Raw genomic sequence first — 23,762 nt, 5'->3', positions numbered from 1 at the left:
ATTTTTGTTTGATAATCTGCCACACCCTTGCTTTCCCTCATCTTTTCAGTTACCCTCTTCGTTAAAGGAGAACCAGATTAATCAGTGCTTTAGTTGGTGCAGGTGTTTAGATTTGTGTTAAAACTCTAAATGTGATCCAGACAGCAAAATGACATGTCTCTGTGAACTGGTTAATATCAGGGAAGTCAGGGATGTATAGAAATCAATGTGTGTCTAGACTACTACAAGGACATCAGCCCTTGGACTGCATAATAGAATTCAACACTGTCTGTATTTTGTCCAGTTGTGATACCAGCTGAGATCCACATCCATCTAGACACCTTATTAGAAAACATTTTGACATGAAGAGGAAAATAAGATCTGGGACATAGAATACAAAGGATCCTGGTGCAGGACCTCCAGATATGCTTGCGGTAGTGAAGAATGCCAAATTCGAAAATCTGGAGTATGATATTTATCTCTGGATCTCTCATGGATACCTTAAAACACAACAATTATTTTTTTATGCAAAGTATCAGCTAACTTTTTAAAAATGAGTACATCAATCATGAATTTTTCTCATGAGTATAAAACTTTTATTTGAATAGATAACCAAATTAAGAATTTTAGGACAAACCAAAAATACAATAGAAATTGTATATGTAATGCCTGAAATAAAGCATAAAAAGCATTATTTAAAACTAATGTATCTAATTTTCCACATTGGAAACCAAGTCTAATGAAGAAATTTAATAAATTTCAACTTTTATTGATCATGTACATAAGATAAGATAATGAATACAGATATATAAATTATTTTATGCAAGTGTCAGAGACACCAGGAGAAAAATGAATCATGTTTCTGAATTGGTTTGAACACAAGGGGATTTTTTTTTAATATAAAGTGAAGATGATTGAAAGACAGAAAAATGTATATAACAGTCTTTTCCCCCAACAACTCCACTATGATCCAATAGCAAAGCTTATTTTCATGACTGTTCAATTGTTACTTTTTTTCCCTCAAATAGTGTATCTCTGGTCTAAAATCAGAAGATGTACAAGAGATTGGTCCAACTAGTTTTCTTTTCCTGTCACCAGATGATGTCATCTACACTTGGACATCTTTGTGCTTTTAGTAGCTGGGCCTGTAGGGAGGCAAGTGTACAACTGTCCTCTCTTATAGAATAGATGTACACCTACAATTATACAAATAACATGTAAATTGAGTAAAAAATTATGTAACATGAATTGGGAGAAAGAGAAAGAAGAAGATGAAAACAGTTGTAACGGAGGAAAGTCTTGAACTGGGTATTAGAGAAGTGACTTCCATGAATTGGTGTGAGATGGGGAGAATTTTACGTGCGCATACATGCATGGAGATGGGCATGGCTAAGTTGACATGGAAAAAATAAAATAAATGCATGTGACCTTGATTAGAATTGAATAGCTCATGTAGAATAGAGAGATGAATGAAGGAACTATGGACTGATGATTAGGGTATAAAGAAATATAGTGATTAATAGAAATAACTTGGTACTGTGGACAAGCACATTTTTCTTGCAAAAATTTATCAAAGACCTATAAATAGTATTTGCCCCTCTTTAAAATATGACCCAGAAATTACTCCCCATAACCAGAAATACATTGAAAATCTATGTTAACGTGGCCTGGAAATTATACATACAAAAGTCTAAATTGAGAAATATTTATACTAATATTTATACCAATCTAGATAAAATGAGAACTTTTGGTACTCTTTTGATATTTCATGTGATAAGCTCTTTCTCTTTCTGTTTCTTACAAAGTCAAGACATGAAGGGCTAAATTTTTCTCTAGAAAAATCCGTTTCAGCTTTTACAAGCAGTACAAAATTTGCACTCTCACAAGGAATTACTCTTTGGCTGGCTAAAGAAATTTGTGACAAATAGAAACAGCTATAGATTAGTAGCTAACTTTTAAGGTGCCATTCAAACATATCTTAGATACTTAGTCTTTTGACATTTGCCTGAAACTGAATTTCCAGGACCCAGAGTGGGTGGACAAACAGAGGCTTTTCTTCCAGTTAATCTTTTACAGTTCCCTATTTAAATTGAGTTAGGGTGGATTCTGGCAAAATCCCAATATAAAAGTCTTCTAGGAAGATCAGGTTGGCAAATTAGTCATGCCCAAGAAAAGGGCATCAAGAAATTTCTCAAAATGATGCAGTTGTTAATAAGGGGAGATAAAAAAATACCCACATCTAAGTCTTTTATTAAAACTCAAGGCAGAGCTTTTTGATATACATTCTTAAGTTGTGCAAAGACACGTATGACTAAAATATGAAACAAACTTATTCACACACATATAGACACAAGCTCCAGATGTGCAATTTCTCCTAAGTTGTGTGTTGTGTCTTCCATAAGGGAAAAAGACATATTAATCATTTCTTTTACTGCTCAGGGGATGGGTGCTGCTCTCATATTTCAGAAAGGGGCTGGAGAGCGAGGGAAGCCAAACTTTTTCCTATTTAAGGCCAAAGCACAGGAATCTCAGTGGCTGAGTTTTATGACGGGCCCGGTGCTGAAGGGCAGGGAACAACTGATGGTGCTACTCTGAGCTGCTTTGCTTTTCTCCTTTTTGCACAAAGAGTCTCATGTCCGATATTTAGACATGATGAGCTTTGTGCAAAAGGGGATCTGGTTACTTTTCGCCCTGCTTCATCCCACTGTTATTCTGGCACAACAGGAAGGTGAGTAGGTACCGATTTCAAGAAACTTTATGGGGTTTTTGCCTTTACTTCTCTTTACAAATCAGTATAAAGGGGAAACCAGTCTCCTAAAAGCTAATTTCCTCTGTCAGCTCCCAGCTGTGAAACATAGAACCGACCAGGGTGGTGCTTTTTACATTTGCTTAAAGAGAATACTGTCCGTTTTGTATTTAAAAGTTCTCTGGTTGTTGAAGATAAAGATGTTCTTGTACTAACTTGTTTTCACGTTAATGGTACTGGAAACTTTTTTAAATGGCTTTACAAAGTTCCCCTCCTGGATTGTTAACATCGTGGAACGCTTCCCTAAGCAGTCTGGAAGTTATTGGTCTCTTGTTATACCTTTATGCTCTCCTTTGTATGCTGGATTCTTTGTCAGCATAGAGCATTAAGCATTGTTTACCCAGTAAGATAATGCATCTGAAAAATAGCATGCATTAAGGATAGTCTAAAGGAAAACACTACACATTATTAGAACCACTGAAATATATTTCTGTAAAATGGCAACAAGGTAATATCTGCAACGTTCTTTAAAGGTTCAAACTGTAAAAAAGTTTCATTGTTCCTGTTGGTATTCAGTTTCAAGCACTTACATGGTTGATTAATACATATCTTCTAATAATTTATTGTTAAGGGCCTAGTGTTTTCTGCATGTTCTACATTTTAACTGCATTTACATTGACAAAGAGAATATTTATGAAAATATTTTCAACAGGAATGTTTGACTTTTCTGCCAACAAGGTAAAGATATTAGTACTCTTTGACTTCAAAAAGTTGATTTGTTCTATTTTCTAATAAGTGCAAATGATGGTTCTCATGTTCTAATTTCCTCAAAACCATGTTTGGTTCATTATCTTACTGTGTGAAAATATTTATTTTAATTCATATGTTTCTCAGAGTCATTAAAATACCAGACATATTGGAATTAAACCTTTCATAGAAATAAGTCTTTAAATGCTAAGTTTGAAGATACTAGAAGAAATCATTACACATTCATTTCTATGTGCACATAATACAAAAATGCTTACATTTAAACCTATAGTTTTTGCAAACATAGTGTCTGAAAACAGTTTTTCATTTTTAATGTCAGATATCTTTAGTGTCCTATAGGTTGTATATGGAAGTAGGGGGGAAACACCCAATGATATTTCTTCAGTTATATTCAGACCATGGCCACAAACGAAAAGAAACATCCATATTCCTTGTTCCCTTAATTTCCTCTCCTCCTTTTTCCTCTCCTCCCTTCCTTTCTCCACCTTCTTATCTCTCCACCCCTTTTGACTCCTTTAGACCTCTTCCCCCTTGTCATTCCTTCACTCATCACCCCACCCCCTTCCTAGGCAAGACCATCTCTCCTCCTCCTTCCCCACTTCCTCTATCACCCCCGCCCTCATCCCCTAGTGCCCACCGTGTGGCTTCATCTCTTTTCTTTCTTCCCTCCTCTTGTCTCCTCCCCCTTTCTTTCCCTTGAATTCTCAATCCTCCTTCTTCTGTTCCTCTCCTCTTCTCCTCCCCATTCTATTCTCCCAGAAGATGCCACAACCCCTAGTCCTTCCTTGGCTAAAATACCAAATGACTTCTACCACACCTCCACCTCAATCAAGACTTTTACCTTTTTAAAACTCCTTAAATTCTGCTAATTTCTGGGAAAAAAATCACAAAGTTCTCATTTGTTGGAAAGACTGCAAACATTTAATGTTTAGTTCAAAAGAGTGACAAAATATTTGTGGTTGCCTCGTGGTTACAATCTTTTATAATCATTATGACTATTTTTCTTCTCAATCCCACTTCAGAGGGGAAAAAAGTGTTTGATACCTACAGGATCTTTATATCACATAAGTTCTTTTTATTTTCCCTTTTCCCTTTAGCTGCAGAACATAATAAAAAACTGAAATTTTGCTGATCCATTTGTATGCTTTTATGCTCAAAAGAAGTTGTAAAGGATTTTGTTCAGTTTGCTGCTTTTGTTTCTCATGAAAAAAGATGTTTAAGTTTTTTTTGAAATAGTAACATCTTATGTTCCCTGGAGGTTTTACAAAACAAGGCCAAAAATTGCTGGTAGATTAGTTTTGGGGAGGTTACAGGAGGTGGTTGAATATACAGCACATTGAGAATAGTCATATATAGTTCTGGGATATGGGTTTCTTATAAATGCCCTGAGAATCCCAGAAGCAGAACAGCTCCAATAAGCACTAACTTCTAGTCTACTCACACGAATATTCTAGAGCATAAAACATGTCCTCACAAAGAATTTTGGTCTTTTTACAAATCTGTGAAAGTTCTATCTAATTCATGTATTTTCTTCTACCAATGGAGAAATATGTTCTATTTTATATTTCCTGTAGTTTATAAACATGCCAGATTTTAAGCACAAAGACTTGCCACCTGACAGACAGTTACCATTTGCATAACCAATGCCAACATAAATGTTACACAGCTGGATTCCGTACTTTATAATGAGATTTTTAAAATATCACGTGTGTGAATTTTAAATATTAAACACTACTTTCCTAAGAAAATAGGTATATTACTGATAAAATATTGTCAAACACACATACTCAAACACAAACACATGGTAGCAATATTCAAAGACTTTTAGGAAATGGGCTTGAATGTTATGACCATTTTCAAAATTCCATATATAACTATTCCACATATAATATATAACTATTTTGTGAATATTTGTCAAGTTTCTGATTTTTTAGACTATTTGACATATTTTAGTTACTGCTTATTAAATAGATAAAAGGATAAAAATTTATTACTAAGTAATATTGCTTCATTAGGGCAGGGAGATAAACTTTATTTTAATTAAAAGTGTTCTAATGTTTGAGCTTATATTTAGTTACTCGGCTAATTACACTGTGATAATGAACTGTGGGCATTTAATTGTTTTAGAATTAAAGTCCACTGCAAATGGACTCAGAGAAATCAGTTCCTTATCACAGGTTATGAGAGTCTATTTTCTTTTACATTAATTTCCATTATGCTTTAAGAGGGGATTTGTTACTGATCAAGCACACTTTGAATTGCTAAATCTACTTTTTAAATAGGAGGCTCATCTAAAATTTAAGCAGAAATTATCTTCAGCTCTGTAAAAATATAAATTCCAAGAAAATAAAATATTGGTACAAAATTTTGTGTTTTTCATTAATGATACCTTGCATTTCCTCCCCACCTCTAGAGTATTCAACATCAGATGATCTAAAGGCCTCTAAGAAAATAGATATTCTGATTAAATTCCGAAATTAAACATCTCTGTATTGTAAGAGAAAAGAACAAAGCCACTGGAACAATTCTGGAAAAGGAAGACTGTGGTTATGTGCTTCTAACTAATTCAGATTCTTGGGTTGATGTCTTATCTACAGGCTCATTATAAAAAATCAAGAACCACTGGATATGAGTTTTCTAGGAGTAGAGTTGAGACTAAAAGCCCTCACAAAAGTCTCTGTTCCACACCTACAGAGTTGCATACCAGAACTTGAGTAGTCACTCAGGGAGAAGAGTGCCATCTACTGAAACCCCATGGTTTCCATTGTGGATGACTGGTGCAGCGTTCCAAAGATTATGTAGCTCAGTTCTTTCATTCTGTAACATCAGATGATCTCACCACCTTGAAGTGATTAAAGTGGATTGCTTAAGAGTTAAAGTTTTAAAGATGAAAGATGTTATTGCCTTTGCTGGACATGAAGAACATTTGTAAAGTTTCCAGGTCTACAATAACTTTCTGGAAACGTCTCAGTGAGCTGTTTCTCGTAAAACAATTTTTCTTGGAAAAAAGTGTAGTGCTGTTGTTTTCTACATTCAAAAGAAAAAATAAAATAAAATAGAAAAGAGAGGGGTGGTATGATGTAAAAACATCTAGAGTTTTCAAAAGGGAAACTTGGCCTGTTTCATGTCAAGATGACAACGGAAAAAATAAGATAGCAATTCTTACACAAACCATTTGTTAACTGCAGTTTGGGGAGTTACATTAAACACTAGAATTTCTGTCTGTGCCTAATGAAAACACAGCAGAAATGGATTCCTTTCAGATTAACTAATAAAACCGTTGTATTTTCCATGACTGAGGTCAAGAACTGCCGTTTAAAATGTAATCTTAGTGAACAAAATGAAAAGTTCAAAGAAGAGGGCAAAAATTAAAGTGTCCCAAAGATGTAAACATTGAACATAAAGGATTCAGAACCTATTAAAAATTAAATTTGCTTTGAAAAGTCACATTAAGAAATTACTGCTTCAGTAAAATGGCATTTATTTTTCCAAAACTTTGTTTTCTGTAGTATTTGGTGTGGAGGATAGCAAACAGGGACTGTGTTTCTCAAGTTAATTAAAATCAGAGAAACACTCTGGAGCTGCCTGGTATGTTCATAAATGTCCAGGTTCAGAAGGGAAGCTTTTAATGTAGTTAGAAGTTCATTAATATGAATCATTTAGTAACTATATTTTCTGAAAATCAATCCTAGACATCCTAAATATGTTGTTTTGCACTGGATACATAAGCCTTATCTGTTTATTGTTGTTGCCGCTGATAGGATCCTGCTTCTCTGTATCTAGTAAAATGTATGCTGAGTTCCCAGTCCCAGTTAATCCTGTTGGTGGTCTGGATGTCATTAGGGTGGTCTTGGAGATTAAAGTCTTTTTCATAAGGTCAGGAGAAAATAAACAACAGAATTCAACTCCAGATAGTATCTTCTTGTTTTGAGGCCAGATTGAAAAGATATTCTGCAGAAAAATGTTATTCCTTAAAAAAAACAAGAAATAAACCCATCTTTTTAGAGTCTGATTTTAAGCATGCAGTATTTAGAAACCATAATGGGACAGAGCTTTGAAGTTAACTTCTTTAATCCCACCCTGCCCTTGAAACTGCAGAAAGGGAATCGAATGTAGTAGTTAAGAGTATGGAATTTAGAGACAGCTTTCCTAGGTTCAAATATTAGCTTTACCTCTTACCATATAAAACCTTGGGAAAATCACTTCATGTCTCTGTATCTCAGATTTCCCACCTGTAAAATGAGGATTATGACAACACCCACCTCAAAGGGCCTGTGGAAAGATTAAGTAAAATAGATATATGAAGCGCTCAGAACAGGGCTTGCAACATAAGAGATACAGATACAAACTCTGCCTAGTATTAGTTTTACTAACACTGGAAAATAAAATTACTGTAAGGAAGAAATTAAAGTACTTAATGATTTAGTGATAAGGAAGGTAAGAATAACATTTTGGTTATTAGACATAAAACTTAAAGATGTTTGCCAACTGTAATTATACAAGTAGAATATATTTTCCTCAGTAATCCTAAATTGATCACTAATCAGATTATATTATAATGTAATTGCTGATTGTTAGGTATATGATACTTTTAATTCTAATTCTCTAATAGTTTTTATTTTTCACAGGGCAAAATATTAACCACCTTAAAGGAAATTTCTAATTGGAGACATAAAAATCATATAACTATAAAGAATAAAACAAGGAAACATCTAGAAATGATGATTCATAAAATTTCTTGGTTTTGGGTTTTTGTGGGTTTTTTTGTAGGGGACAAGAATAAGAAGAATCTACCTTGTCCATGCAAAACATTTTAAAATTGAAATTATCTATCTACTTAGGTCTACAGATATTTCCTTCAATCCTTTTTGTTAATTCATCTAACATACTTTAACATACACTGATTAATAATAAGCAGCCAAAACATATTTATTAAAATGTGTGTTCGTCAAACATAAGTATCATTTAAAAGCCAAACATATTTCAGTTGGAAGCTATATGAACTCCTTTTGCTCACACTTACAAAATGTTCAACTTTCTACAGTAAACAGGAAAATAATGTTATGATAATTTGCATATCACATCTGTTATTTTTAGATTTTCAGATTAAAGAAAACCTACTCTCTGAAGAGGATTCAATAAGAAGAGAAGAGAAAAAAAATTAAACTTATCACTCAAGCTAAATTAACAATTTGATTGGATGCTTTAAGGCATATTATTTTTACTCCAAAAATGTAATTAAGACAAACATAACTTGCATTATTTTTTAGTCACTACAGTAAAATTCCATCAAATTAGCATAAATTAACATTTGAAGAATGGAAACCAAAACAACAAAAAGGAAAGTTTTTAAGAACATCTGAAAATATTAACTTATGTTACTTGGTTTTATTTTTCTCTAAAGTTCCAAAGCAGAGAGCTAGGAAATAAAAGAGTCAAAGAGTGGATTATGTCATACACTAGCTTCATTTTGTTTTATAACTTAGATGATGATTTAGTCTAATGCATTGTTTGAGTGACCACAGAGAAATTTATTTCAGGACAGTTCTTTGTACTAAGGAACAGAAACACTAAGTGACATGAGAGGTGGGGTTTAAAATTAATTACACATTGGAACAGGGAGACTTAGTTTAAGCAATAACAATAAAGGAAGTAATTGGGAGATCTATTACTTGTCCAGCAGTAAAAATGAGATTATTTACTTTTTCTTTAACATATTTACAAAAGTACGTATCTTATTTTTTTCATCAAAGCTGCTCTGAATTTAGATATCTAAGAAAATAAGGGAATAATATGAGATGACTACTGTTTCTGAATTCCATTTTCTATTTTATTTCTAAATGCTGCAAGTGGCTAACTAGAGCATTTTATTCCTCTTGAAAACAAAACATTTTTTTCCTTGACTCTGCCATGATTTTCTCATATATAACTAGGCTATAGTCCTAAAACTGAGGACCGTGAGACATCTGTGTAATAGGTTTAGCTTCTGAGAGAACATATTGCCAACCATATTTTGTCATGCACAAAACACAAAGTTAGAGGCAACTACATAAAATTCTCCATTCTTTCAACAAGGGTGACTGAGGTAGAACTGCAGAGAAAAGTCTGACTTTCAGCTACAAGTTTCTACAGGAACTGACTTTTCAGGAGAGCCAGATTTCTTTCAAATGAATGTGAGATAAGTTACAGCAATAAACAAAAGTGCATTAATTCTTACTTTTCAAGCATTCCACCTTTCTTCTTTTATTTAGAACAACATCACCTTAAAAAAAAAGAGAAGTACACCAAATTAGCTCAACCTTTATATTGAGACCTCTATGTTTTAAAAAGCATAACACACATGGCTTCTAATAAAATTTGGAAAGAAAAGGCTAAATAATTTTCATTTATGTAACACTGAGTTTAACCCCAATTCTAAAAAAGGCATTTACAACTTTAATGTCAATATTATGCTATTTGTTTAAAAGTTTGCAGAGCGAATGTAAGATACCGTATCTCTAGGTTGTGATAGTACCTTCAATGAGACACAAATATAGGAGGATGAATACACAAGGGAAAATGTTTTATGTTAATTTTAAAGCAGAATAAGAACATACGAAGACAAGATATTTAAAATACAACATGCTTGACCCTAGTTTTAACTGTTATCTTCATTTGTCTTTAATATGCCATCAGTATCCAACAGCTAATTTTTATAAAACAGGTCCTATGTTAAATATAGAAAGATATTCTTGACCCAAAGACAAAGAGCTAAAAAAAGTATTCGTATAAACTGGTCGTATCTTTTTCTTTTTTTTCTCAGCTTTATTGAAATATAAATGACAAATGAAATTGTATATATTTAAGGTGTACAACATGATGAGTTGATATATATACACATTGTGAAATGATTACCACAATCAAATTAATTAATACATCCACATAGTTACGTGTGTGTGTGTGTGTGTGTGTGTGTGTGTGTGTGTGTGTGTGTGTGGTGAAAACACTTAAAATCTACTCTCAGCAAATTTCAAACATATATTGGCCTATGGTCAATATTCTTTATACTAGTGATATCTTCAAGGAAGCTGAGAAGCCTGATATCCACATTATTAATGAGAAAAAATCTTGAGCTAAAACTAATCTGTTGGGACACTTCATATAATGTTAATTTAGAGAATTTTTTAAAAAATAATTCACCTTAAGAAAAGGGAGCCAGTGTAAAGTTTGACGAGTGTATGTCATACAATTTTATTAAACAACCTTCCATCTCATCAAAATTTTCATGCCTTTTCTGAAAACCAGTGAACTTAGTTCCTAAATATGTCATTTCTGCTTAGAGAACAAACTTAATGCCTAGATCCTTTAAATTACTACTGTTCATAATAATATGAAAAAGATTGCACTTCTCTTAAGCATATCTTTCAAAACACCATTTAAATAGGCCTACTTCATTCACATGAGGTAAGCATTTTGGCATTCAGCTTTTATGCTCACAAAGTATAAAGGAATGCTCCTTTAAAAGCTTAGACAATATTTCTTTCCAATGTTCTCATCTGTTTCAAACATGGAGGAGGAACTATAATAACTTTTTAAAATAAGCAGATTCTTTCTTGCCTATTTAAAATTGCAGTGAAACAATCATACTTTCTTTTATTAGCTGTAAACACATTGGGTAATTGCAACAAGAAAAGACTTTTAAACTTCTTGAATCCATCAGGGGTGTGGCACAAGATGATTAAAGTTGTATCTGCACACATAGATGGAAATGAGGAGAGGAGGTATGCTGTAGAGTCCCTAGATTCTAAAATTCTCCTTTTTCTGTGAAAATTTTTTACTGAATCAGCCAAACCTCTATACTCAAAATATTTAGCATTACTTCAGGTATGGAGAGGATATAAAAACAGGAACTTGAAGAGGTGATCTTCATGGCTTTATGTAGTATCCAGGTGGAAAAATCTCAGGACTCTCTCAAAGGCCTCTTGGCCACAAGGCACCAAAAATTGTTCTTAAATGACTTGCCTTCTCCCAAGCAAGCCTCTTTCAACAGACAAAAGTTCAGGCTCTGAGAAAATAAAATTTCACTGTTTCACAAAACTATAAATACTGAACAAGTACGTGATTTGTTGTTGGCAAAAATTTTTGCAGATGTTTAGAAACTTGTAATTTATTTTCTCAGTTACTGGCAAGCTATCAAAGTAATCCTCAAGAGCTAAAGTTGTATTCAAGCACAGTCCACAGCTAATGCTTTAAGAATTGAGACCTGGTTTTATTTTGGCAACCCCTAAGCTGATTCATTGTTAATAGCTGCTGAAATTTCAGTATCGTACATAAAATTAGGAAACAAGTCTAAAATTTTCGTTGAAGCAAATTTTTGACCATTTTAAGCCACACATACACATGATCATGATTCATATTTTTCCTTATTATTCCTTGCCAATTTTTGTTTTAAAAACTTTTTTTTTTTTTTAGTGATTTGGAAACCTCTTTACATCCATATGAGGTATACAATATATTATATTATATCATATTATGTTGACCTACTAATGCCCAACAGAGCTAGCAGTGATATTCAATACATACAATAAGACTTGTTAAGATTTTCCCAGGAATCTGGAAGAGTTTTATGTTGCCAAGAGTAATTCAGTTTTCCCCTGAATTTCTCAACTAGGTTAATAAAATCCAGAAAGTCTTCAGAGTTAGTGACAAAATCATCTTTATAGTTTAATGCTCCCATCTATAGTTGAAGCAAAGAATAGAAATTAGATAGCAAAACTTGTTTTCAATTGCACAATTAATAAGTAAATGTTTAAGCGATTGTCAGATTTCCACTGGTATTAAGTTCTCACTACAAGCAAAAGTAAAATACCTACCAGCCCTAAGGAAAATTTACCTTGGTATGCCAATTTGTTGTTAATAAACAGATTTGGTATTTAACGCAGTCTCTTACTACTTAGCAAATTATGGAGGAAGACCATGATATTCTTCATAATTTAATTTTTGGATTTTTTTGAATGTGCAAAATATTACATCATCTCTCTTATTTTTCAGTTGTTGAAGGAGGATGCTCCCATCTTGGTCAGTCCTATGCGGATAGAGATGTCTGGAAACCAGAACCATGCCAAATATGCGTCTGTGACTCAGGATCTGTTCTCTGTGACGACATAATATGTGATGATCAAGAATTAGACTGTCCCAACCCCGAGATCCCATTTGGAGAATGTTGTGCAGTTTGCCCACAGCCTCCAACAGCTGTGAGTTTAAAGAAAATCTGTACATACTCAAGATTCATATTTAAACACATGAATAGTTCCTATGTAATAGGAGCCTGAAAGGAAGTGAAAGTAATGTCCAGCAAATAATCACATGGGTATTACCAGTAAAAACCTGTTAAAAACCAGGGATTGGATGCAATTTAGGATAAGAAATTGGGACACACTTCATGGGAAAATTGTTCCTATCTATGTCTTGTTTAATCTATATCTTTTCCATTTATTAGCCCACTCGCCCTCCTACTGGTCAAGGACCTCAAGGCCCCAAAGGAGATCCAGTAAGTAAACATTCTACAGTGAAAGGAAATTAGTTCCTTGATGAGTTTGCTTTCTTTTTTTCCCTTCTAATAACCTTTCCATATTTGAACTTTCATCATGTATACATTTCCTTTAGTACCACATATTTAAATAATGACACATGATAACTCAAACTGAGAATCCATAATTGTGCATGTAAAGACTCAGATTTCCCCAACTTTGTATAATGTCTTCATCCTTATTATTGGTTTGAAAAATAACATATAGGTCAATATACAAAGGAATAAATTACACTGAAATTATACACATGATTTGGGTACAAATGTATAGATTCCTGAGAAAACGTATCCCTTATGTTGATTTCTTATAAAGCATAGAAGCTACAATTTAATAATGATTCTAAATCACTAGGACTTTTCAGTGTTTTGTTTATTTTTATCTCTGATTTTTTTTTAGGGTCCTCCTGGTATTCCTGGGAGAAATGGTGATCCTGGTATTCCAGGACTGCCAGGTTCCCCTGGTTCTCCCGGCCCTCCTGGAATCTGTGAATCGTGCCCAACTGGTAGCCAGGTAATAAATTCCAGGACTAAAAGAGTGTCCTATTTAAAACTACCTTGTTCATTTTCTTTTCTTTAGTCTATATGACATCTCACTTCTGTGGATTTCTTATATCTATTCTCTGATTTTATGTATTTAACAAATTCCCATCTAGTGCTTATATATGCTAGGCACTCTTCTAAGTGCTTTATAAATATTCACTTTTCCTCATAATTCTAATGCTATTGCTACTATATCTTTGCAAAATTTCCCAGCTTCTAAGCAGGCATATAATATATGCATTAGGCTTGAAAAATGAACCATCAACTCCCCAAAGAATTAACCTAGAGAACTTAGGAATTGCTGTAACTATTCCCCTTATAATCCTGATGGAAAAGCCTCTGAAAGTCTGGACAAAAGCAGTTGAAGAGCTATGAGCACTCCTTAATGACTTCAAGTCCAGAGGATTATTCAAGTCTATGCAACTACTCTTGCCAAGCCTTCAGAGCATATCCTGCTCCTCTTGAAAAGCATGGCAACTCCCTAACTCTGCATGTAAAGCAGATAACTAAACAAATAAATAAGACAACATTTCTACTGCATGAAATTAGGAGAAATCAGAAAACATATATACAAATCACTGTGGGTTGAAAAAAAAGATTTTCAAAAATCAATTTGATAGGAAGCAAAGGATATAGTCTAACTTATTCTTATCTTGGTACCAAACAGAATCCATTGCTAGGCCTAGAATTCAAAATAAAATAATCTCCAAAACAATCCAATAAACACATGAACCTTTCTATTAAATCTCGTGCTTGTTTTCTATGGGGATGTTTACTTTTTGGCGAATCTGTTAGGTACATTAACTAAAAACTGGAGATATCAATTTTACTTGTATCATTAACTTTTGAGAAAGTAATTTGACATCTTCATTTTTTTCTGCTCAAAGTAAGAAAGTCAGATTATACGATCTCAAGGCTCTTTCAGCCTTCGTCTACGATCTTATGTTTCTAAGGCTGTAGATATCACTTAGAAATATTTTTAGTAAGAGCATGTAGAAAAAAATTATTTAGAAACAAATTGCATACAGTCAGTTGAAAGATTTGTGCATTGCCTAGGCAAGTATTTCTGTAAGACAGCTAATATCTAAAGTTACAGAGATAGAATTAGCAAGATAATTAAATAATACATACCACACTCTCTGGCATGCAGAAAACTTTCTATCAGTGAACAGATGTTGCATGCATTTCTTCTAAATGTTTCTGAAAAGAATTATGATCTATATATCAACATGATCTTATCTACCTCGTCTCTTTGCTACAGAACTATTCTCCCCAGTATGAGGCATATGATGTCAAGTCTGGAGTACCAGGAGGAATCACAGGCTATCCCGGGCCACCTGTATGTACAAGTGTTTGTCAGTATTTAGAGAATAATTTAGCCTTCCACTCTGTTAAATCTTGAATGGTTGTTCTTCTAGTAATACAGTGTTATGACAGAATTGTACAAAATAGCTTATTCTTTGTTAAGGCGGGAAAGAAAATGGTAGGTTTATCATGATCCTTCTTTCCTAACTCATTTTTTTCTTCACTGCCTCTTATTTCATGCTTGTTTTGCCGCTCCTTCCTTCTTTACAAAACCACCTATTCCAGGGGCACACCTGCCTTCATACTTAGGTCTCACACTCATATATTTCCTAATTTTAACCAAATTTTGTTATTTTTCACTTCCACTTTTCCTTTTCCTCACCTGAGAAAACCTTCTTTCAATGTCTGCTCACTATCCAAATGCTACTTTCTAGATGACAATCCACTTGATGGCAATCCAATATCACAATTCATCTCACCTCAAATCCTGAAATACATATATTTCCAGAATTTATCGAGTATTGAAGTTCATCTATTGTAAATGATATCAATTCACATTGTATGCAAAAGGTTCCCTTCAAGGTAAATGACTTGAAGTTTTGATAGAAGAAAAGAGCAAAAAAGCATTGAAACCTAGGCACGTGTGCTTGACGCATGGTGTCCCATGTAAATGACCCTTATTGAAGAATAGCCGTTAGGAGGAGCAGTACTATGGAAGGTTATCATTTTACTGCCAGAAATAGGTATGTATGTGTAAATGAGACATGAAGCTGGATTCCCAGGGATTATGGAAGATTGCTGCCCAGATCATTGGACCCCATAGTTGTGACTTCTAAAACTAGAGAGGACAAAATTTCAGCTATTAGATCTAAATGATCAGTTAAAGAAAGACCCTTAATTTGTAAAAAGTAAATTGTAAGAAGAGAATTTTATTCATCTTTAAAATTTTAGAGCCTGTGAATTTTTTGTGTATATTTTAAAACCAGAAGGACAATTGTATTAACTATGTAAATGTAAACATCTGTTGTTACTCAGCTACGTTCACATTATGAATCCTATTTTTCAATCAGATATACTGTTTTTACTAAAAAGAAAAACCAAAAAAACTAAAAAATCCACTACTTATTAAGATTCCAGAAAAAAAGTTACAAGATAAAATTTAAGAAGAAACTCTAGTTTTATAAATTTATTATCAGTATTTATAAATAGTGTGCTACAAAACTGAAGATTTTCTAGTTTAACCTGTATTTCTGAACAATGATAAATCATTTACAATTTATTGTTGTCCCACGTACGATGAATCTTACACACGCAACTAAATCTTCATATCAACACAACTCAGTGATAGGGTTAAGAACTTTTGGGTTGATTTACATCATTATTTTTAGAAACTGGGGTTTATACTATGCAGATCAATATTTTTCCACATTGAGTTGAGCTGCCAGGCAAAAATATGCTTCTTCACCAGTTCAAGTATCACCCTAATGTTGCAGAGATTCTCAAAGCATTTTGTATAGATTTTTCCAGATTTTGAAAGCACCTTTTGGGGAACTCAGGTCAACATTTTATAACACCAGTAATTTTTATTGACTCTGAGAGAATTTCATCTAGAGTGAAGTTTTTGTGATGAGATTGTCATTTAAAATTAATAAAATTAATTAATCCATGAATAGTTATCACATAATGAGGTATGCTGTTCTCATTTTTAAAGATGTCAGTATCATTCAAAACAGAGACATCTCTGATGCCTGGATAAAGTATATTTCAGATGCATTTATTTTGTACTTATCTTGCAAATTTTTGTTCCAGGGTCCGCCCGGCCCACCTGGTCCCCCTGGTACATCTGGTCATCCTGGTTCCCCTGTAAGTATAGCCATTAATGGTGATTTCTTCTTCATGCATATTATATGAATCAAGTTAATACAGATCTTGCTGTAATTTTGCCATTCCAGCAAGCATAATCCCAATTAAGTAGAGAAGTAGCAACCAAGAAACTATCATTCCTTCAAAGATGTTGGAATTTCACATTTAGTTCCTTTTAACTATTAGCAATTAAAACCTTGGTAAAATTAAAACACATATTTAATTTGCATGTCATATGGCTTCAAGTCTGAAACAATTCAGTTTCAGTGGAATTAAGTGTGTAGAATGGAATAAATTAACTCTATTTTGATCTGAAAAATTGTAGTTTCAATATTTATAAACTAGAATAAAATTCGCTGACTACATTCACAAATTCTGATTTCATACTGTCTTCACGATGTAAATGAATCATATGAAGATTAAGTTAGTTTAAAAATATTTATGTATTATTCTATCCACTAGGGTGCTCCAGGATACCAAGGTCCCCCTGGTGAACCTGGGCAAGCTGGTCCTGCAGTAAGTAACAATTATATCTATATTTAATAAATTAACAGTTCTAGATAGAAACCACCTTCATTTTCTAAAACATAACCGTCGAATGCTACAAAATATAGATCAAATTTATTTAAAATAAAAAATTGTACTTTTATGATCGTTGAACTGGTTTCAAAGATCTTTTGGACTCAATGGTTTCGATATCTTAAGAGACACTTACTATTTTAATCTAGGAATTTCCTGGCTAATTAGCCACCACCACAGTCCACTTCTTAGTGAGAATACAAATCGTCTTTGTCTTAAACATAGATTAATTATCCCGTAGCCACTCAGTTCACCTGCATGTCTACTCTTCTGAAATATAATTTTAAAATTAATTTAGTAGAAATAAGCATAGTCTAACAAAGTCCACCAAGAAAACATGCTGTGTAAATAAGGTGAAGTTAGTTTAATATTTCAAAGTATTTGAAAATACCTATACATTTAAAATTTCAATATCTCAAAAAATGTAGAAGTGCATTTGGGTTTATAAATACACATATGTGATATAAAATACTGATACATGGTACTTTTAATTTTCATAAAAAATAAGTTTAATAAACAGTAACAGCTGGATTCAATATAGGTATATTATTAACTTGGTGTGTCATTTTCATGATGAGAAACATAGATACTATTTTTTAAAAGGAGTTTTTTTCTAGAAATACACATAGTTAGAATAATAAATTTGATTGTAACAGAAAAATCTACAGATATATTTGTTTTTTATTTCCTTTTTTTCAGGGTCCTCCAGGATCTCCTGGTGCTATAGGTCCATTAGGTCCTGCCGGAAAGGATGTAAGTTTTTAAGAATTGAATGGGGATACAGCAAAATTCAAGTTGGAATATTCTAAATAGTATATCCCATGTTCTAGAATCTCAAAGAGAAAAACCTTACTCAAAACATTGTTGATATCTTAATAACTTTTTAGCTCATATTAATCTCTGAAAATCTACATAGTATTTGCATGGCTACATATACCAGTTTCTGAATTCCAAGCCAACAAAACCCCCAAATGTGCTTCTTGACTCTGTCAGGAAGAGTCATCCAGTGAATACAACACTTAACTAGAGAAGACGCTGCTTCTCTCTGTCTCTTGTAATAAAGAAATTTGTATCTGTTCTTTATGAACTTGAAAACTTAAAAACACAATTAATATTATGTCAGTCTTTCTTTCCCATTTAATTTCCAATGGCAAATTCTTCCCACTGGATTGAGAGGTGGTCATAATACTTGTTTGGAGTGATGCCTGCATTTTTTATAAGTTTATATCAAGGTGGGAGAAGCTCTCCCCATTCCTTTTACTAGGAAAGCTGTTCTCACAACCATATGTTTAGTCCAACCATTTTCATGAGTCCTTGGTGAGAAAAATGCAAAATAATCAGTTCACTAATTGGTTACAATGAGTTTTCTCTTACACAAGCTCCCATATATTCTTTTATTTCTCCACCTAGGGGGAATCAGGAAGACCCGGACGGCCTGGAGAGCGAGGACTGCCTGGCCCTCCAGTAAGTTTTCAGCATGCAATGAATTAGTTGGAGTAAGCACAATGATCTTAGGTTGAAAATTATTATATAATTAAATTAAACTTAAAAAGGGTAATACTACTGGATTGTGAGTCTATTTGAAAGTTCATTAGTATCTTTTTTATTCCTTATTTTTAGGGTATTAAAGGTCCAGCTGGCATGCCTGGATTCCCTGGTATGAAAGGACATAGAGTAAGTACAGTTTCTAAATTGACTCTAAGTTGTTGCATTTGGCTATGTTTACTTACCTAATTTTATTACCAATTTACTTACCAATTTTATTGGACAATTGAGTGTGTGCCAAAAATGATTGATTCTGACTAGTTGTTTTGATTTTCTAAGTCTATCAACTTTATTTGTTGATCAATTAGTTATTTTAGATAAAGTAATAAAGCTGATTTTAAGTGTATGGAAAATATTTGCAAAACAGTAAGTTTCGGGGCTTCCCTGGTGGCGCAGTGGTTGAGAGTCCGCCTGCCGATGCAGGAGACGCGGGTTCGTGCCCCAGTCCGGGAAGATCCCACATGCCGCGGAGCGGCTGCGCCCGTGAGCCATGGCCACTGAGCCTGCGCGTCCGGAGCCTGTGCTCCGCAACGGGAGAGGCCACAACAGTGAGAGGCCCGCGTACAGCAAAAAGAAAAAAAAATTAAAAAAAAAAAAATAATAAAACAGTAAGTTTCGTACTGCCACTGTCAGAAAAGATGAAAATATACTATTGAGAACTGTTCTTGACTTAGTCAATATGATTTACAGATCGAATCAAATGACTTATTCTATGCAAAACATTAGATAGAGTAAACCAGCTGAGCCAAAAATGGATCACATAGACATAAAAATCTATGAAACTGATACTTGCCTAATGCTACATTTAAAGCAAATTCCTAATTGGACTAAATTGTACTTTCTAATTATTTCATGTTTTTAACTGTAAAATCAATGTCCAAGGTCTTCAATGCACTTAAAAGAGTTTTAAATTATTCATGTCAATGTTGAAAATAGTGCTATGTGGTAAAGCTAGCTATATAAAATTTAATGTAAAGTTCTTAACTGTTCTGAATTGTTAACAGACCTTAATATTTTTACTACTTTTATCTATTTCAAAGGGCTTTGATGGACGAAATGGAGAAAAAGGTGATCAAGGTGCTCCTGGATTAAAGGTAAATCACAACAAAATCATATTTTCATAAATAAATTTATTTAAATATTATAGCTATATTTAAGATTTATATTTTAGGGTTTGCCTTTTTCTAAAACATACCTGAGTTTTGCATTTTAAGAGCTAAATAACAGTGACTAATTGAGATGTTCTCTTAAAACTTCCATGAAAGCTGATAACTTGAACTGTCTAGATTAGAAATGACTGAGCACCCCTGAGTAACACGTTGATTACTTCTGTTTAGTCTTCAAGTTTTTAAAATGCAAAAACTGAGATTTATAGCATATAAGATTGCTAACAAAAATTTGGTATTGTTAAAATGTAATCTTTTTCTTGGTTCCATGTGTTTTTTATAATATGCTGTGTTGAAAAAGTTATAAATTTCTCCTCCTGTTATACAAAATGGTGACACATTTTATATGTTTCTAGGGTGAAAATGGCCTTCCAGGTGAAAATGGATCTCCTGGAGCAATGGTAATTATGTTTCTTATCATACAATTTTCAGTTTTACTACTAACTTCCACCTAACGCAAAACTTGCCTCGCTCACTCTGCAACCATTCTCACACATATCTAGTATAAAATAAGACCACACTTTTAATTTTATTCTGTAGGGTCCAAGAGGACCTGCTGGTGAGAGAGGACGACCAGGACTTCCTGGAGCTGCAGTGAGTATTCTTACTGACATTACACAATTACAATCCGAGTCACCGAGAAGTGTCTCAGTCAATTTTCAGGCTGTGACAATCTGCAAGAAGTTTTCTATAAAATTGCATTTAAAATCACCTCCATAAGGATTTTAGCCATAACGATATGCAAACAAATAAGTGTTTTATAGTTATTATCTGTTGAGGATTTTTTTAACGTGTTAACTTGGCATATTTATGCATTAATTTGCCTTCAGTTCTGTAAAACACAGAATCCAATCTTCCTACATCAGACCATTGCTGTGCCTATCAGAATTTCAACAATTTCCCTCTAAAGGTATATAATTATCAAGCAGATTTTAATACACTTGAGGAAAAGTCTGACTCAATTGAGTCAGACTTTTAGTTAAAATATTACTTGTGACCAGCCTTTCAGAAAGAAGATATTTGAGACCAACTTCTCTTTTTAGGGGGCTCGAGGTAATGATGGAGCTCGAGGAAGTGATGGACAGCCAGTAAGTAACTTTTCACCTAACCCTGATGGGCTTAGTGTAATGAGAGATTATGGAATTTTGGAGTAGTGGAATAACATGGATTGTAGACCTAAAACTCAACGTTGTTCATAAATATCTGATTCAAACTGACACTAATCCCATAAACAAAATCTAGAAACAATCTAGAAATGGTAAGCCCATAAACAAAATTCTGATACTCCTTATTATACTTGACCAGTTACTAACATCTGTATGGTGCTTATAATGTTAGTTAAGGGCCAATATTGGGTATGACAATTAAAAGAGTCCTGCAAAATAGATAATAATGCTATCTGTATTTTATAAATGAGAGCTCAAGGCTAAGTGACCTGCACAAAGTCACCAGAATTCATGGCATAAGTTGTCGGGCATGGGGGATCCAAATTTTCTTTTTATTTTACCACACTATTTCTCCACATAATGTTCATCACTGACGATAAATACTGTTTTTATCTAATTTTCCTTTGTATTTTGTATGTACCCACTTATTATTTACCAGTAGTGTTAGTTTTCTTTTACTTGATTAAGAGCTCTTGAAATGCTATTTATTTTTTTAGGGTCCCCCTGGTCCCCCTGGAACTGCAGGATTCCCTGGTTCCCCTGGTGCTAAGGTAAACATGTATTTCTGTAGAAGAATGTAAAATATATCTTTGAGACAACAGAAAATCATTGGGCTGCGTCTTGAAAGTGATTTTTTTTAACAGTCAAGTGGATTTCTTTGAGCTATATAGATCTTTAAAGCCCTGTTCTTGATTCCAAAAGGGGTTTTATCCCTGGCCTTTTGCTATTCTGATCTCTTCTGTTGTCTTTTCTTTTTTCCCAGTCTCTTTCTGCAAACAGAGATAACACAGTCACACACATAGTTACCATTTTTCTCTGCCTATATGATTAATGAAACTTTGCTTTAATTATCATACTGCTTCAGCTTTTGGGAGATGGGTTTAAACAGGACTGCCTAGCAAACTGGCCAAGAGATTAGAAGTGGCAAGGGAGACTGACTACTTAGGGTTTTATCCCTTAGGGTGAAGTTGGACCTGCAGGATCTCCTGGTTCTAGTGGCTCCCCTGGACAAAGAGGAGAACCTGGACCTCAGGGACATGCTGGTGCTCCAGGTCCTCCTGTAAGTACCAAATATGGCTGATTAAGGGAGAGCATTGCTACACTTTATTTCATGAAAGCATATGTTCTAATGTTGCTATCAATTAAAATTACTTTTTTGCAAAGAAATGTTGCTTAGTGCTCTGCAATAACTCTACTATTGATTTGACTAGTACCGAAATTAGTTTTGCGGTCTGCACTTTTCTAGAATTTATGAATTTTATGGTTATATGACACAGAATAAGTAGAGGAGGGACAATTATCTGATACTTTGAAGACTGTGCCCCAAACTAATCACCAATCAGAAAAATTTGGAAAAGAAACAAGACAAAAAAACCTCTTCTCTATGTACTTATTTAATAATTTAGACCAAGCGCATATTATCTTTAATTTATTCAGATAATGATCATTTTTTGCGACATTTTATGTGTTGTACTGTAGTTGGAAGAATCACCTAATCTCTATAAAGCACAACACCCATCAAAAAATTTATTTTAGTTATATAAGCAACTTCAAAAATATATGTACTATTTGCATTCTTATTAATATGCTCCTTTCCCCCTCTAGGGCCTTCCTGGGAGTAATGGTAGTCCTGGTGGTAAAGGTGAAATGGTAAGATGGCCCCACCACTCACCCACATTCAGCCACACACATATTATTGGCTTCCTCTGCATTTTGCAGGACAATACATTTAAGTTAGCTATTTAGAAAAGAAAGTTCAAGTTTGCCTAATGTTAATGTTCTTGGATTGTTTCTAGGGTCCTGCTGGCATTCCTGGGGCCCCTGGACTGATAGGAGCCCGCGGTCCTCCAGGACCCTCTGGTACAAATGGTGCTCCCGGGCAGCGAGGTGCTGCAGTAAGTTGTCTATTTTTCCTTTATTGTCTGAAAGGTGTGGCTTATTTCTCACAGTAAAAAAAGAAATAGCAGGTTCTTTGTTCTTGTTCCATTGAATTTATATTGATTTCACTCTGGTTTTATAATTGAATCAGGTGTGACTGGTGATTATTTTGTTAGTCTATTTTCCACACTTTTAAACCAAGATTATGTCCAATTTAGGGTGAACCCGGTAAGAATGGAGCCAAAGGAGAGCCAGGACCACGTGGGGAACGCGTAAGTATCGCCCTAACAGATTTGATTATTTCTTAGAAATGTATACCATAATCAGGAAATAAACAGGTAAAAAATTAGCAATGAAATTCAGTCATTATTTCTTTATTGACCTCCTTTCACAGGGGGAGGCTGGTTCTCCAGGTATTCCAGGACTTAAGGGTGAGGATGGCAAAGACGGTTCTCCTGGAGAACCTGGTGCGAACGGACTTCCCGGAGCTGCAGGAGAAAGGGTACGTTTCCCACGGGCATCGAAAAGGAAAACAATCATAGAACTTCACCTTCACTGTGAGGCAACCGTGTTTGTTCTTAATTTGAGTAGTAGTCAATCCCAAATATTGTTCTGAAGCATTTCATAATATGAGAATTATGAAAAAGTTTTGACACTTT

At 33.9% G+C, this 23,762-nt stretch overlaps 1 protein-coding gene across 1 annotated transcript in view; it reads left to right on the top strand.

Moving 5' to 3' along the window:
* Positions 1 to 2,493: 2,493 nt before the first annotated feature.
* Positions 2,494 to 23,762, top strand: part of COL3A1 (collagen type III alpha 1 chain) — a 38,775-nt gene continuing 17,506 nt past the window's right edge. The window contains exons 1-20 of the mRNA XM_067741233.1: positions 2,494 to 2,707; positions 12,524 to 12,726; positions 12,972 to 13,022; positions 13,459 to 13,572; positions 14,863 to 14,940; positions 16,716 to 16,769; positions 17,232 to 17,285; positions 18,048 to 18,101; positions 18,759 to 18,812; positions 18,969 to 19,022; positions 19,934 to 19,987; positions 20,416 to 20,460; positions 20,600 to 20,653; positions 21,103 to 21,147; positions 21,723 to 21,776; positions 22,187 to 22,285; positions 22,831 to 22,875; positions 23,022 to 23,120; positions 23,322 to 23,375; positions 23,498 to 23,605. Coding sequence (XP_067597334.1) covers positions 2,629 to 2,707; positions 12,524 to 12,726; positions 12,972 to 13,022; positions 13,459 to 13,572; positions 14,863 to 14,940; positions 16,716 to 16,769; positions 17,232 to 17,285; positions 18,048 to 18,101; positions 18,759 to 18,812; positions 18,969 to 19,022; positions 19,934 to 19,987; positions 20,416 to 20,460; positions 20,600 to 20,653; positions 21,103 to 21,147; positions 21,723 to 21,776; positions 22,187 to 22,285; positions 22,831 to 22,875; positions 23,022 to 23,120; positions 23,322 to 23,375; positions 23,498 to 23,605 — 1,452 coding nt within the window. The 5' untranslated portion in view covers positions 2,494 to 2,628. The remainder of the gene's footprint in view (positions 2,708 to 12,523; positions 12,727 to 12,971; positions 13,023 to 13,458; positions 13,573 to 14,862; positions 14,941 to 16,715; positions 16,770 to 17,231; positions 17,286 to 18,047; positions 18,102 to 18,758; positions 18,813 to 18,968; positions 19,023 to 19,933; positions 19,988 to 20,415; positions 20,461 to 20,599; positions 20,654 to 21,102; positions 21,148 to 21,722; positions 21,777 to 22,186; positions 22,286 to 22,830; positions 22,876 to 23,021; positions 23,121 to 23,321; positions 23,376 to 23,497; positions 23,606 to 23,762) is intronic.

The sequence above is a fragment of the Pseudorca crassidens genome, chromosome 6 (assembly GCF_039906515.1).
Source record: "Pseudorca crassidens isolate mPseCra1 chromosome 6, mPseCra1.hap1, whole genome shotgun sequence".
NCBI classification, from domain to species: Eukaryota; Metazoa; Chordata; class Mammalia; order Artiodactyla; family Delphinidae; genus Pseudorca; species Pseudorca crassidens.
The sequence above is the reverse complement of the archived record's forward strand: the minus strand, read 5'-3'. Positions and strand labels throughout refer to the sequence as shown.